Source organism: Choloepus didactylus, chromosome 15 (genome assembly GCF_015220235.1).
Source record: "Choloepus didactylus isolate mChoDid1 chromosome 15, mChoDid1.pri, whole genome shotgun sequence".
Taxonomy (NCBI): Eukaryota; Metazoa; Chordata; class Mammalia; order Pilosa; family Megalonychidae; genus Choloepus; species Choloepus didactylus.
The window spans coordinates 7,544,197-7,556,627 of NC_051321.1; the positions used below are offsets into that span (position 1 = coordinate 7,544,197).

A 12,431-nucleotide genomic window follows, 5' to 3' on the forward strand; every position below is an offset into this window, starting at 1 on the left:
TGTCAGTCTAGCTAGGGGCTTGTCAATCTTGTTGATCTTCTCAAAGAACCAACTTTTGGTGATATTTATCCTCTCTATTGTTTTTTTGTTCTCTATGTCATTTATTTCTGCTTTAATCCTTGTTATTTCTTTTCTTGTACTTGGTTTAGGATTGGTGTGCTGTTCATTTTCTAGCTTCTTCAGTTGATCCATTAGTTCTTTGATTTTCGCTCTTTCTTCCTTTTTAATATATGCGTTTAGTGCTATAAATTTCCCCCTCAGCACTGCTTTTGCTGCATCCCATAGGTTTTGGTATGTTGTGTTCTCATTTTCATTCGTCTCTATATATTTAGCAATTTCTCTTGCTATTTCTTCGTTAACCCAGTGATTGTTTAGGAGTGTGTTGTTTAACCTCCAGGTATTTGTGAATTTTCTAAGACTCTGATGGTTATTGACTTCTAATTGTATTCCATTGTGGTCAGAGAATGTGCTTTGAATAATTTCAATCTTTTTAAATTTATTGAGGCTTGTTTTATGTCCCAGCATATGATCTATTCTGGAGAAAGTTCCGTGAGCACTAGAAAAGTATGTGTATCCTGGTGATTTGGGATGTAATGTTCTGTATATGTCTGTTAAATCTAATTCATTTATCAGATTGTTTAGGTTTTCAATTTCCTTATTGGTCCTCTGTCTGGTTGATCTATCTATAGGAGAGAGTGATGTGTTGAAGTCTCCCACAATTATTGTGGAAACATCAATTGCTTCCTTTAGTTTTGCCAGTGTTTCTCTCATGTATTTTGTGGCACCTTGATTGGGTGCATAGACATTTATGATTGTTATTTCTTCTTGTTGAATTGCCCCTTTTATTAGTATGTGGTGGCCTTCTTTGTCTCTCAAAACATCCCTGCATTTAAAGTCTATTTTATCTGAGATTAATATTGCTACACCTGCTTTCTTTTGGCTGTAGCTTGCATGAAATATTTTTTTCCATCCTTTCACTTTCAGTTTCTTTGTGTCCCTGTGTCTAAGATGAGTCTCTTGTATGCAACATATTGATGGTTAATTTTTTTTGATCCATGCTGCGAATCTATATCTTTTAATTGGGGAGTTTAATCTATTTACATTCAACGTTATAACCGTGAAGGCATTTCTTGAATCAGCCATCTTATCCTTTGGTTTATGTTTGTCATATATATATTTCCCCTCTGTCTATTAATATCCTTTATTGTACCTGCGGTCGCAGTTGACTCGTCTGGGGGGGGGGGAGGTGGCGGCCGGTTGCCAAATCCTTGGCTCTCAGGATTGCTTGGAGGGTACCGGCGGCGGGGGCTCTTTCCCGGAGGCGAGGGCGAGGCGGGGGACTGGGCCCGGTCCCTGGCGTAGGCGTGCAAAGTATGGAGGGCGGCGAGAAAGGAACAGGCGGGACACGGTTCTTTTAGGGTGAAGAAGCCAAGAGAGTTTATTAGGGGAGAGTACAAGCTTATATCGGGCGTTTAGAGGGCGGGGTAGCTGTAGAGGTTAAAGGCTTGGATTGGTTCTGAGAGGGCGCGGAGGTTGATTGAAAAGGGGCGAGAGTTGCTCCGGTAACGGTGTCTGGCAACAATGTATGCGCACTGGTGGTGATGGGAGTTGTACTGGCAACGGGGAGTGTCCGGGCAAGATAAGGGGGTGGGGAAAAGGCGGTTTCCTCCGGCAAGCCTCCCCTAACAGTGGTATTTTGGGTGAGGAAATGGGGCCTGCCTCCGGCCTCACTTTCCCAGGCCCGGGGGGCTGCGGAGGGCGCTGTCGCCCGTGCCCACCACCCTCCCCAGGGGCTGATCAGGTCCCCCAGCCCAGGCCCGCCAAGTTGAAGCACGTAATCAGTGTCCCGCAGTACCCATACCGAATCTCTTTAGTACTGAACCTTTCTCCAAGTCTCTCTGTCCTGTCTTTGTTTCTCTGTCTGTAGGGATCCCTTTAGTATCTCAACTAGGGCAGGTCTCTTGTTAGCAAATTCTCTCAGCATTTGTTTGTCTGTGAAAAATTTAAGCTCTCCCTCAAATTTGAAGGAGAGCTTTGCTGGATAAAGTATTCTTGGTTGGAAATTTTTCTCACTCAGAATTTTAAATATATCGTGCCACTGCCTTCTCACCTCCATGGTGGCTGCTGAGTAGTCACTACTTAGTCTTATGCCGTTTCCTTTATATGTGGTGAATTGCTTTTCTCTTGCTGCTTTCAGAACTTGCTCCTTCTCTTCTGTGTTTGACAGTGTGATCAGTATATGTCTCGGAGTGGGTTTATTTGGATTTATTCTATTTGGAGTTCGCTGAGCATTTATGATTTGTGTATTTATGTTGTTTAGAAGATTTGGGAAGTTTTCCCCAACAATTTCTTTGAATACTCTTCCTAGACCTTTACCCTTTTCTTCCCCTTCTGGCACACCAATGAGTCTTATATTAGGACGTTTCATATTATCTATTATATCCCTGAGGTCCGTTTCGATTTTTTCAATTTTTTTCCCCATTCTTTCTTTTATGCTTTCATTTTCCATTCTGTCATCTTCCAGGTCACTGATTCGTTGTTCAGCTTCCTCTAGTCTTGTACTATGCATGTCCAGAATCTTTTTAATTTGGTCAACAGTTTCTTTAATTTCCATAAGATCATCAATTTTTTTATTTAGTCTTGCAAAGTCTTCTTTATGCTCTTCTAGGGTCTTCTTGATATCCTTTGTATTCTGTACTATGGTCTCATTGTTCATCTTTAGTTCTTTGAGTAGCTGCTCTAGGTGCTGTGTCTCTTCTGATGTTTTGATTTGGGTGCTTGGGCTTGGGTTATCCATATCGTCTGTTTTTTTCATATGCTTTAGGATTTTCTCTTGTTTTTGGCCTCTTGGCATTTGCTGAACTTGATAGCGTTCTTTTAGGATTTGTAGACCAATTGAAATCCTTATCTCTAATTTATCAGATCTACAGCTTGGTGGAGTACACTTTCTCTAACTAACCAGCAGGTGGCGTCCACGGGCCACCTGTTCTCCACAAGCAAGTTCTCCCCTGCTTTGCCTTTGTGGTGAGTGGGGGAGTGAGTCTTGTGGGGTCCAATTGGTGTACCAAGCTTGCGTGTGTAGTTGGTGTTTCCCGCCCTGTATATGGGGCGTGTTTCTGGGCAGTCAGGGAGGGGGTGTGGCTCTAAGAATCAAATCTCCCTGGTGATCCTAGAGTTTTAAAGCTGCTGCAATAGTCTAATCCTTCCATTCAGTCCTGCCACAGTTTGTCTCTGCCACTGACCCACAAGTCCTTGGTATTGGCGTATGGCTCCTGAGACTTGCAATTGGGTCCCTCTTCCAGGCCGTGCACCCCCTGGTCCTCTGTTGAGGGATGACTGTGCTATGTCACAGGTGAGTGCCATCCCCCCAGGGCGGTTCTGGGCTGCTGGGCTGTGTAGGGAGGCTCCCAGTCTGCTGAAATGATGGCTGAATGGGGCTTTGTTAATTCACACTGCTCCACCTTCCCAAGTCTGGGACAATCAGCTGAGGTTGCAGGGAAGGCTAATGTCCACGCCCAGTTTTGTGGAATGTGCCTGTTATTTGAAGCACTTCCGTCATACTGGGTTGTGTGGGGCAGCTCTGGGCTATGGGACTGGCGATGGGCAGGAGTGTTTCCTATCCACCAGGATGATGGCTGTGAGCGGACACCCCCCTTTTCTTGGGAAGTTGTGGTGTTTAGTGAAATTTCTCAGCCACTGGATTATTGCCTTTTGTCTCAGAGCTCTCTTAGTTCTGCTCTTGTCTTGACCTGCCCAAATTGCAAGTCTTTGAAGCTTTCTGTATTGGGCTTCTTAGAGTAATTGTTTTAGAAAAAGAAAAAAGGATTAAAAAAAAAAAAAAAAGGGCCCTCCTCACAGATCTAATGGGTTATTGAAATGCTAAGAGACAAAGCAATTAGGGCCATTAAGGAAAGTTCCACAGGGCAGAGAGATCAGCTTTTCTTCGGGATTTGCATATGAGCCTGAGGGCCTGAGCTCTGCCTTTCCCCTTTCTATGTTCACCAGAACTCCAAAAATCCTCCGCTTTTATTTTGGAGTTTTTCGTGCTGTTTTTTTTTCTATGTCTGTCTCCTCTCAGCTGGGCTGGCTGCTCTCGGATTCTCTGGTGTCTGGTCTCAGTCTATCTATGGTTGGAGTTTGGATCAGTAGAATGAGTTTCCGATAAGGGCTGCCACTGCAGTTCTCCCTTCTCCTTCCCGGAGCTGACAGCCCCTCCTCCCCCGGGACTGAGCCTGGCAGGGAGGGGCGCGGGTCCCCTGGCCGCAAAAACTTACAGATTTCGCTGATCTCAGCAGTTCGACGTGTTCATGAGTGTTGTATGAAGTATGCCCAAAGTCAGATTGCTCTGTGGTGTCCAGTCCATGCAGTTCCTGGCTTTCTACCTACTTTCCTGGAGGAGTAACTGAAACATACAGCTCACCAGTCCGCCACCTTGCCCCGCCTCCACCCTTAGTGGTTTTTTTAAGTTACTTTTCTCTATTTGATCCTATAAGCAAACATATGAATAATAAATGATTTCCTGTTCTATAGAAAATGAAGAGACATTATATAATAAAAAATATTGGAAAGTTGTGAAAAAAATTATCACAGATCCTTTCAAAAATGCATTAATCAAACTGATGTTGCCAAAACAAATTTGGGAGTCATATAAAAAGAATCATTTTTAAAAAGACAAGCTTCTTGAATATATATTCAGAGCCTTTTTCCTAGAGTGGGGATGAAAAGGGATCGGCTGTGAAGCGGATCCTGGCTGTCTTTCAGAACGGATCTATCTTCACAGACATATTAGAAAGCAATTTTAAATGCTCAAGTCAAGAAATGTTATTTAGTGTTTAGTACTTAGAATTTTTTGCATGACAATGATTTTTTTCCTTTCTCTAACTGCCCACTTGATGCACCTTCTCATCCCACTCTGTCTCCCATTCTGCCGTTTGCCTCAAAGTGTCTCCAGCTCACTCTCCTAAAACTTGGTAGCACTAATGATGCTAAGAAAAAGGAAAGGTGGATGTTAGAAAAAGTATACATAGCATTAAAAAAAAAAAAGCGACATAAATTTAAGAGGAAGATTGTAAAGAAGAGCAGAAAAAGTAAAACTAAAAATTTTGGTCAAGAAATGACAGGGCAAGTTAGACCTGTAGCACTTAAGGTAAAACATGAACTTTTTACCATAGCATACCAGATCTTTTGTGATCTGGCCCGTCTCATCTTTGATCTCATCTTGTGTGCATGTCTTTCTCTCTACACGTTGCTTCTTTAAATTCTTGACTTTATCATCACTGAGAGTCTTTGCGTGTCATAGATGAAGAATCTCTACTTCCATACCTCCCCACCCCAGCCTCAGCTGAACTGAAGCTCCGTGAGGACCGCAACCAGATCTGCCTTGTTCCCTTGTGTCACCAGCATGTTCCCAGTGCTGACACACAGGAGGCACCCCAGTATTTGTTGACTAAGTAAAGGGAAGGCCTGAAAATGTAGGCAGGATTGAAAACTTGAAGATAGAGAAACCCAATTATGAATGATACCTATGATAAAAGGCAATCAAAGATTGGAAACTGATTCATTCTTTCTCTGTGCAGCCTATAATTTTTAATTAAGCATTAAATTTGGGTTCAGGACTGTGGAAATTAGAAATAAGATATAGCTCCAATAACAGACTAAATAAAGAGATTAAAAACATGGGGAAAAGATAGTAAGTAATACAGATACTTCTATATCTCCTTCATATTTAAATGACCTCCTCATATTGACTATTTGCAAGCAGCTCCCGAGATCACCAGAACAAGCATAATGCGTGTATTGTCTGAATCTCAGTGTAGCATTGTTAGTTTCTACGCAATAACTCTTCCAAAGTGATCAAGAAAAGACAACTTTAATGAATGTTGAAAAAGGAGTTAATTTGTGGTTTGGGGTATAACTCGAGGGAAAACCAACAGCCTGTACAAATATTTCTATTTGGAGTTTTGCCCAAGTGTCAGGCCACATCCTTCAGCAATAGCAGGAGTTTACCATGTATCATTAATGAAAAGCAATTTTAAAAAAGTCACAGAAATCTGGAAACAAAGTGAAGTTTAAACTTGATTCATCAGCAGTGGGGAGCTACCTTGAACTTTTGAAAAGACTGAACTGAGAAAGTGCAACTGTATGCAAGGTAGATTGCAGGGGAGAGATGAAGGAGAACAAATAGATTATCACAGGCATCCCAGCAAGAAGGACAGGGAAATGAAGGGGACAGAATCCCAGGAAGTTCTAAAGGAATAATCTGTAGGGCTTGGGGACTGACTGAATATAGGGCAGCTTGGCAAGTATAACAAAAATATATCTGAAGTAATATCATCATTCATTCATTCAACAAATACTTAATTGAATGCTTAATATGTGTGAGGCACTTTGTGGGTACAATTTACAAAACAGACACCAATCCTTGCATCATGGAGCTTAAGTCTGGTGGGCCACCAACAATAAACAAAACAAATAGGGAAAATATGTTAGATTGTGGTAAGTGTTGAGGGGGGAAAAAAGCAGGAAATGATGATAGGAAGTGGGTTCCTTTGGGGGAATGAGAGATTTTCAATCAGTTGACCGGGGCAGCCCTCACTGAGATGTTGACGTTTGATAAAGACCTTCACGCAGTGAGGGAAGTAGCCATTTGGATATCTGGGGGAGCAATGCTCAGGCATGGAGATGAGTAGGCGCAGAGCCCCTGAGGCAGGTGCGGGCCTTGGTTTTTGAGGAAGAGCGAGGGAGCCAGGAGTAGAGTGCATGAGGTAGGAGCTGTTGGAAATGAAGGCAGAGAGGTGAGAGGTCCCGAACCACGCCAGGCTTTTCAGTCCTAGTGAGGACTTGGGAGTTTCCTAGGAGTAAGATGAGATGGAAAGACATTGGAGATTTTTTAGCAGAGGATACATGATCTGACTTTAACAGATCACTCTGACTGCTGAGTTAAAAATTGAAATGGCTAAGAAAGGAAACAAGAAGGCCAGTTAGGAGGATGTTGCAGTAAACCACGGAGAAGATGGTGGTTCAGATAAAGTGTTCACAATAGAGGTCATGGGGTTCTTGATATATTTTGAAGGTAGAGCTGATATATTGAGCTGTGTTAGCTTTTTATTGCTGCTGTAACAAATTTAGTGGCTTAAACAATGCAGATTTATTCCTTACAGTTCCTTGGGTTAGAAGCCCCAGCAGGGGTCTCACTGGACTTAAGATGTCCGCAGGGCTGTGTACCTTCTGGAGGCTCTAAGGTAGAATCCATTTCTTTGTCTTTTCCACCTTCTGGAGACTTACCACATCATTCCTTGGCTTATGGCCCCCTCCCTTCATCTTCAAAGCCAACAATGTTATATCTCTCTTAGCATTCTACCCAGTCATACAGTATATCCCTCTGACTACAGCTGGAAAGAGTTCTCCAATTTGAAGGACCTATGTAATTGGGCCCACCAGGGTGATCTCCCTATCCCAAGGTCTTTAACTTAATCATAGTTGTGAAGTCCCTTTTGCCGTGCAAGCCAAGGTTTCCACGAATTCTGGGGATTAGAGCATACATGTATGGGGCTTTAAATAATGTATGGGGGTCATTATTCTGCCATCCACATCTGTTGAAGGATCAGATCTTGGATTTGAGAAAAGGAAAAGTCAAGAATAGCTTCAAGTTTTTAGGTTGTGCAACTGGAAAGATGTAATTAAGATGGGAGGACCAGGTTTGTGCCTTTGGGAGAGAATCAGGAGCTTAGTTTCGGCCATGTAAAGGGTTAAATGCTATAGAATAGCCGAATAGGAGATGACACTAAGTAGCTTGATACATGATACTGGAGATTAGGAGAGAGAATCAGGCTGGATATGTAAATTGGAGTTCTTGGTGAATAGATGGCATTTAAAGCTGTGAGACTGGGTGAGACCATGTAGACCCTAGTATATTGAGAAAAGGGAAGATATCCAGGGACCAAGTGTTGGGAAATCTCCATATCTCTACAAAATGTGCATGAGGAATGCATATATATTTAATTGAACATAGAGAATAAGCAGAAAATGAAATATAAGCAAAAGTTACTCAAGACAGATTTCACAATCTTGTCTTAATCCCTTGCAAACTTTATCCTTTTCTATGAACTATATTTTTAGAAATATATGTGACTAAGACATAGCTTCATCTTACATCAACTTCTAATTATATTGTGTTGGGGTTGTTTAATGCTATATTAGATATATATTCTTTTCATAGATAACCCACTTCTAATAGATTCACTTTGAAAGGCAGTCCTTGATAAATAATGCAGTCTACAATATACATATAATGAGATAGCTTTGGAAATTGTGCCATCTCCTATATGCATGTGAGACACCTTTACGTGAATGCCAGTCTTTCAGATTTAAAATTGTTTGTAGTGTAATGTAATTTATACTAACAGAGCAAATTTTATTAAATTTTATTTTGAGTGACATAATCTACCATATTATTTGTGTTTCCTTATTTAGATTGGTACTATTAAATTTTCCAAAGACCAAAACATGGGTGTCTTGTAAATATTTAGTTACATCTAGGAGAAAACATCGACATGGCTCATCAAAGCTGTAGGGCGAATGAGATGTGTGTATATCACTGGACTCAGTAAGTTCTCAGCCACTATCCCTTCCTAATCTGGAACCTAACCATAGAGCAGTAAAAAGTCACCCTGTGTAGCTGAAATAGATGTCCCAAACTCTCTGAACTTCACCCATAGGGTTGCTCCTGAGGCTCATTGGATTCACTGTGCAGCCCTTTGTTGACTCAGCCTTTACAAATGTTTCTGTCAAACAAGCCATTCTAGTTCCTAATGTTCTAGGTAGGAGAACAGGTTAGGAGAGCAGGGTAAGGCCTCACCAGGTATGCATGATGGGTACTGAGTCCCTGGAGTAAAGCAGAGCTCCAGGGCATCAGTCTGGCCTTTCACCCCGTACAGTTCAGGGAAATCAGCACATTATTCAGTATAGTAACTGACGTAATGGTAACCCTAAGTTGTGAAGAAAAGGTTGAGATGTTGAGTAGACTCTGTTTAAGTCGCTGAAGTCTGGTTATCTATTGCTGCATGATAAACCATGCTGGAGCTTAGTAGCTTAAAAACAACAGTGACCACTTATTATAGCTCATGATTCTTTGGGCTGACTGGATTCATGCGGGTGGTTCTTCTGCTCAGTTGTCTTGTTGGCTGGGGTTGCAGTCATCAGGGGGCTTGATGGACGGGATATTGTAGATGGCAGTTTGTGCCGGCTATTGATGGGGAGCTCAGCTGAGTTCTTTTCTCAGTGGTCCCTCCTTGTGGCTTGGATTTCCCACAATTTGATGCTCGTTCCAAGAGGGAGTGTCTAGAGCATGCGAATGCCGTGGAAGTGATTCAGTATCACTTCCATTGTATTCTCTTGGTCACAGCAAACTACAAGGCCAGCTCAGATTCAAAGGGAGATGGAAATAGAGTCCACCTCTCTATGGAAGCAGTGGCAAAGAATTTGCAGCCAGTTTTAGTCCACCATAATAGAGAAATGGGTAATGTATTTGTATTTATTATATAATGTATAATGAATGTATAATATGTAAAGAAAGGGCTAGATAAGCCTTAGGTCTCTGAAGAGATGACTATTCAGAAAGCTTGATTATTCCCTGAGGGTTCAAAGTGGCAATGCTTTATTAGTAAGGTTTATTGTAATTACAAGAGTAGTGTACTTTTCGGGAGTTTTATAAAATTAAGAGAAATATTGCATGGGCTTACATTTGGTAAAAATATCACTGTGTGTATGGGTGTGTGTGTGTTTTCAGAAATAATACCTACAGCAATCATTTGTTGTGATAACAGCCATTTTGTTTTTATGTAGGAGGAGAACCTTTGGAAGGCATTGTAACCAGAACAAAAGAAAAATTGAATATAAAATTAAATTTTAACTTCTGTAGCCAGTAGAATTTTCTGATTCTAGATGCCTTCTCAGAGGTAGTTCCTCCTGTGGTGGGTCTAGCCCCACCCCATGGGGAAAGTGAAAAGTTCTGAAGTTAGTCTATATTACTTTTGTGTTAGCACACTGTACAATATAGTTCCCTTTTAATTTTGAAACAATGACTTTTAGAATGAATTTTGAAGAACTCTACCTGTGTAGAGCTAAAAAGTATTTTCTCCCCTCTGTTTATTAGTTTTTGCCTCTTCTGGTCTATTTTTGTGTCAGTTTTTAAAAGTTCTATCCTGCTCTTGCTCCCAACCTCAGAATACCCTTTGTGTGTATACCCAATACCGAATTTATTAATGGAAATGTTTCTCCAGTGATTGACTGATTGACTGTTTTCCTGGAGCCTAGCTTGACTGATAAAAGAGAGAACTGTTTTTTTTTTTCTTTTTCTTGCTAATGAGGTGCTACAAGCCCTTGGAGCCCCCTAACCCTATTAATTGTTTTTTTTTTTTTTTTTATTTAGACCTGGTTAATGTGAAAAGAAGGTTATCTGCAGCAGTATTGATTGGATATGTTGGCTTTTTTTTTTTTAACCCCTAGTGATTGGAATAAGGACGTTTACCTGACATGTAGGGAATAAATTACTGATCTAAATTTTCTCCCTGTCTTAGGAATTCTCTTCACTGTTTAAATCAAATTAAAAGTTGTCTTTTATTGGCTCTGGGTCTGACATATTGGTCTCAAGACCCAGGAATCTCAAGAAGTATGCTTGAGATTTCTGGTTTAATTAAACTAACAAAAGACCTTATTAATAAAAGCCAACCATAACCTTAGATTTAAAAAATAATAATAATAAATTCAGTTCTTTCACCTGACTTTACAAACTGGCACTCGTAAACTTGAAAAGTTTTCTTAATATTTTGTTTAAACGAGAGGATTTCTTAGTAATAATAATAATAAAACTCTTCCTTGTGGCAGACAGAGGAGCCAACATTAGAGGGCCGCTCCCCGGGCCTTCATCGAGTTCCTCTTTATAGGGTCCCGCGTCTCCTTTGTAATGGGATTAGGTGACCACGTGATTGTTTCACTTGGACAGTCACAATCAAGTTCTGCTGTTGCTTTCTGGTCACAGGCAGGCAAGATGCAGAGGCCGGGGATAAAGGTCAGACGCAGGCCACCGAGTCCAGTGCCTACTCATTTTCCCAGCCTGCCGCAAAAAAATTATAGCCCACCAAACTTTAAAAACTGGCGTAAGTTATTCTGGTTATTTTACCAGAGAGCAGAAATGACAGAAATAACCAGTTAGAAGGGAAAATAATGCTTTGATTTTGAAAGCCTTTTTTGCTTTTTTTTTTTAAAACTTGTTTTTGTATGTGTGCCTTATTTTCCTTTCTTTCTTTTTAGTTTGCTTCTTAGTGTGGTTTATCGATAGTCGTCTGATGTGCTGATGAGAGCTGATGTGAGCTGGCACAGTAGGTAACAACACAGCAACAAAGAACAGGCAGAGATTGGAGGAATTCAACTTGCTGAAACTTGGAACTGAAGTCTTGGACCTGCCCCGTCTGAGTTTCTATAAGTACTTTTTTAAACCCAGTTTGCAATGCGTTATTGATGGAAGAATTGACTGTAGGATGTCAGCCGCTTAAGATTAGCATCGGACAAGATGGAAGAAGCAGCGCTGGAATGTCCCAACCTTTCCTCTGAAAAACGCTATTTTCCTGAATCCCTTGATTCCAGTGACGGTGACGGTGGTGACGAGGAGGGGAATCTGGCCTGCGAGGATCTGGAACTTAATCCTTTTGATGGGCTGCCATATTCATCACGTTATTATAAACTTCTAAAAGAAAGAGAAGAGCTTCCAATATGGACAGAAAAATACTCCTTTATGGAGAATCTGCTACAAAATCAAATTGTGATTGTTTCAGGGGGTGCTAAATGTGGCAAGAGCTCTCAGGTGAGTATCCACTACAGAAAGCCATTTGCTTTGTAAGTTTTGTTTGTTTTATCAGTTAATAAAGTGCCACAGCATAGTGATCTGTTCTAATAACAGTACTATCTAAACCAAAAACAAAACGGAACTATAGTAATTCAGGCCCAACAATTAAGTCACTTACCTAATTTTATTCATTATTGCCAGCTGAATAGCAGTTTAATTATACTGATAAGGATATTAACTGAGTTTCCTGTACCACAAAATTATCTCTGACATGGTAGCAAAAATCTATTCAAATGATCTTTTCCTGCATATTATATATTTTTTAATGATAGATGTTATTTGCCTACCATAGATTAGGGATTCGCTGCTATGTTATGTGCCCAGAAGTGTGCTAATCAAGGTTTTTGGATATGCTTGCCTAACCAGCAGCAGAAATTGAAAGTCGAAGGGACTTCTTACTCTCCTGGCTATAAGAAATAACTGAGTGACCAAATATGATCCAGACATGGGGCCACGCACTTGGGGTTCTAATCTAGGGGGAAAGAATTAGGGTAGTTAATGAATACTTATTGTCTAGTTTGTTGTTATT

The 12,431-nt window shown here is 40.9% G+C and overlaps 1 protein-coding gene across 3 annotated transcripts in view; it reads left to right on the top strand.

Annotated features, from left to right (window-relative positions):
* The window catches only part of DHX32 (DEAH-box helicase 32 (putative)), a 70,126-nt gene that overhangs the window by 18,539 nt on the left and 39,156 nt on the right, over positions 1-12,431 (top strand). For all 3 annotated transcript variants that reach the window (XM_037805051.1, XM_037805052.1, XM_037805053.1), the window contains exon 2: positions 11,311-11,860. In XM_037805051.1, coding sequence (XP_037660979.1) covers positions 11,570-11,860 — 291 coding nt within the window. In that variant the 5' untranslated portion in view covers positions 11,311-11,569. The remainder of the gene's footprint in view (positions 1-11,310; positions 11,861-12,431) is intronic.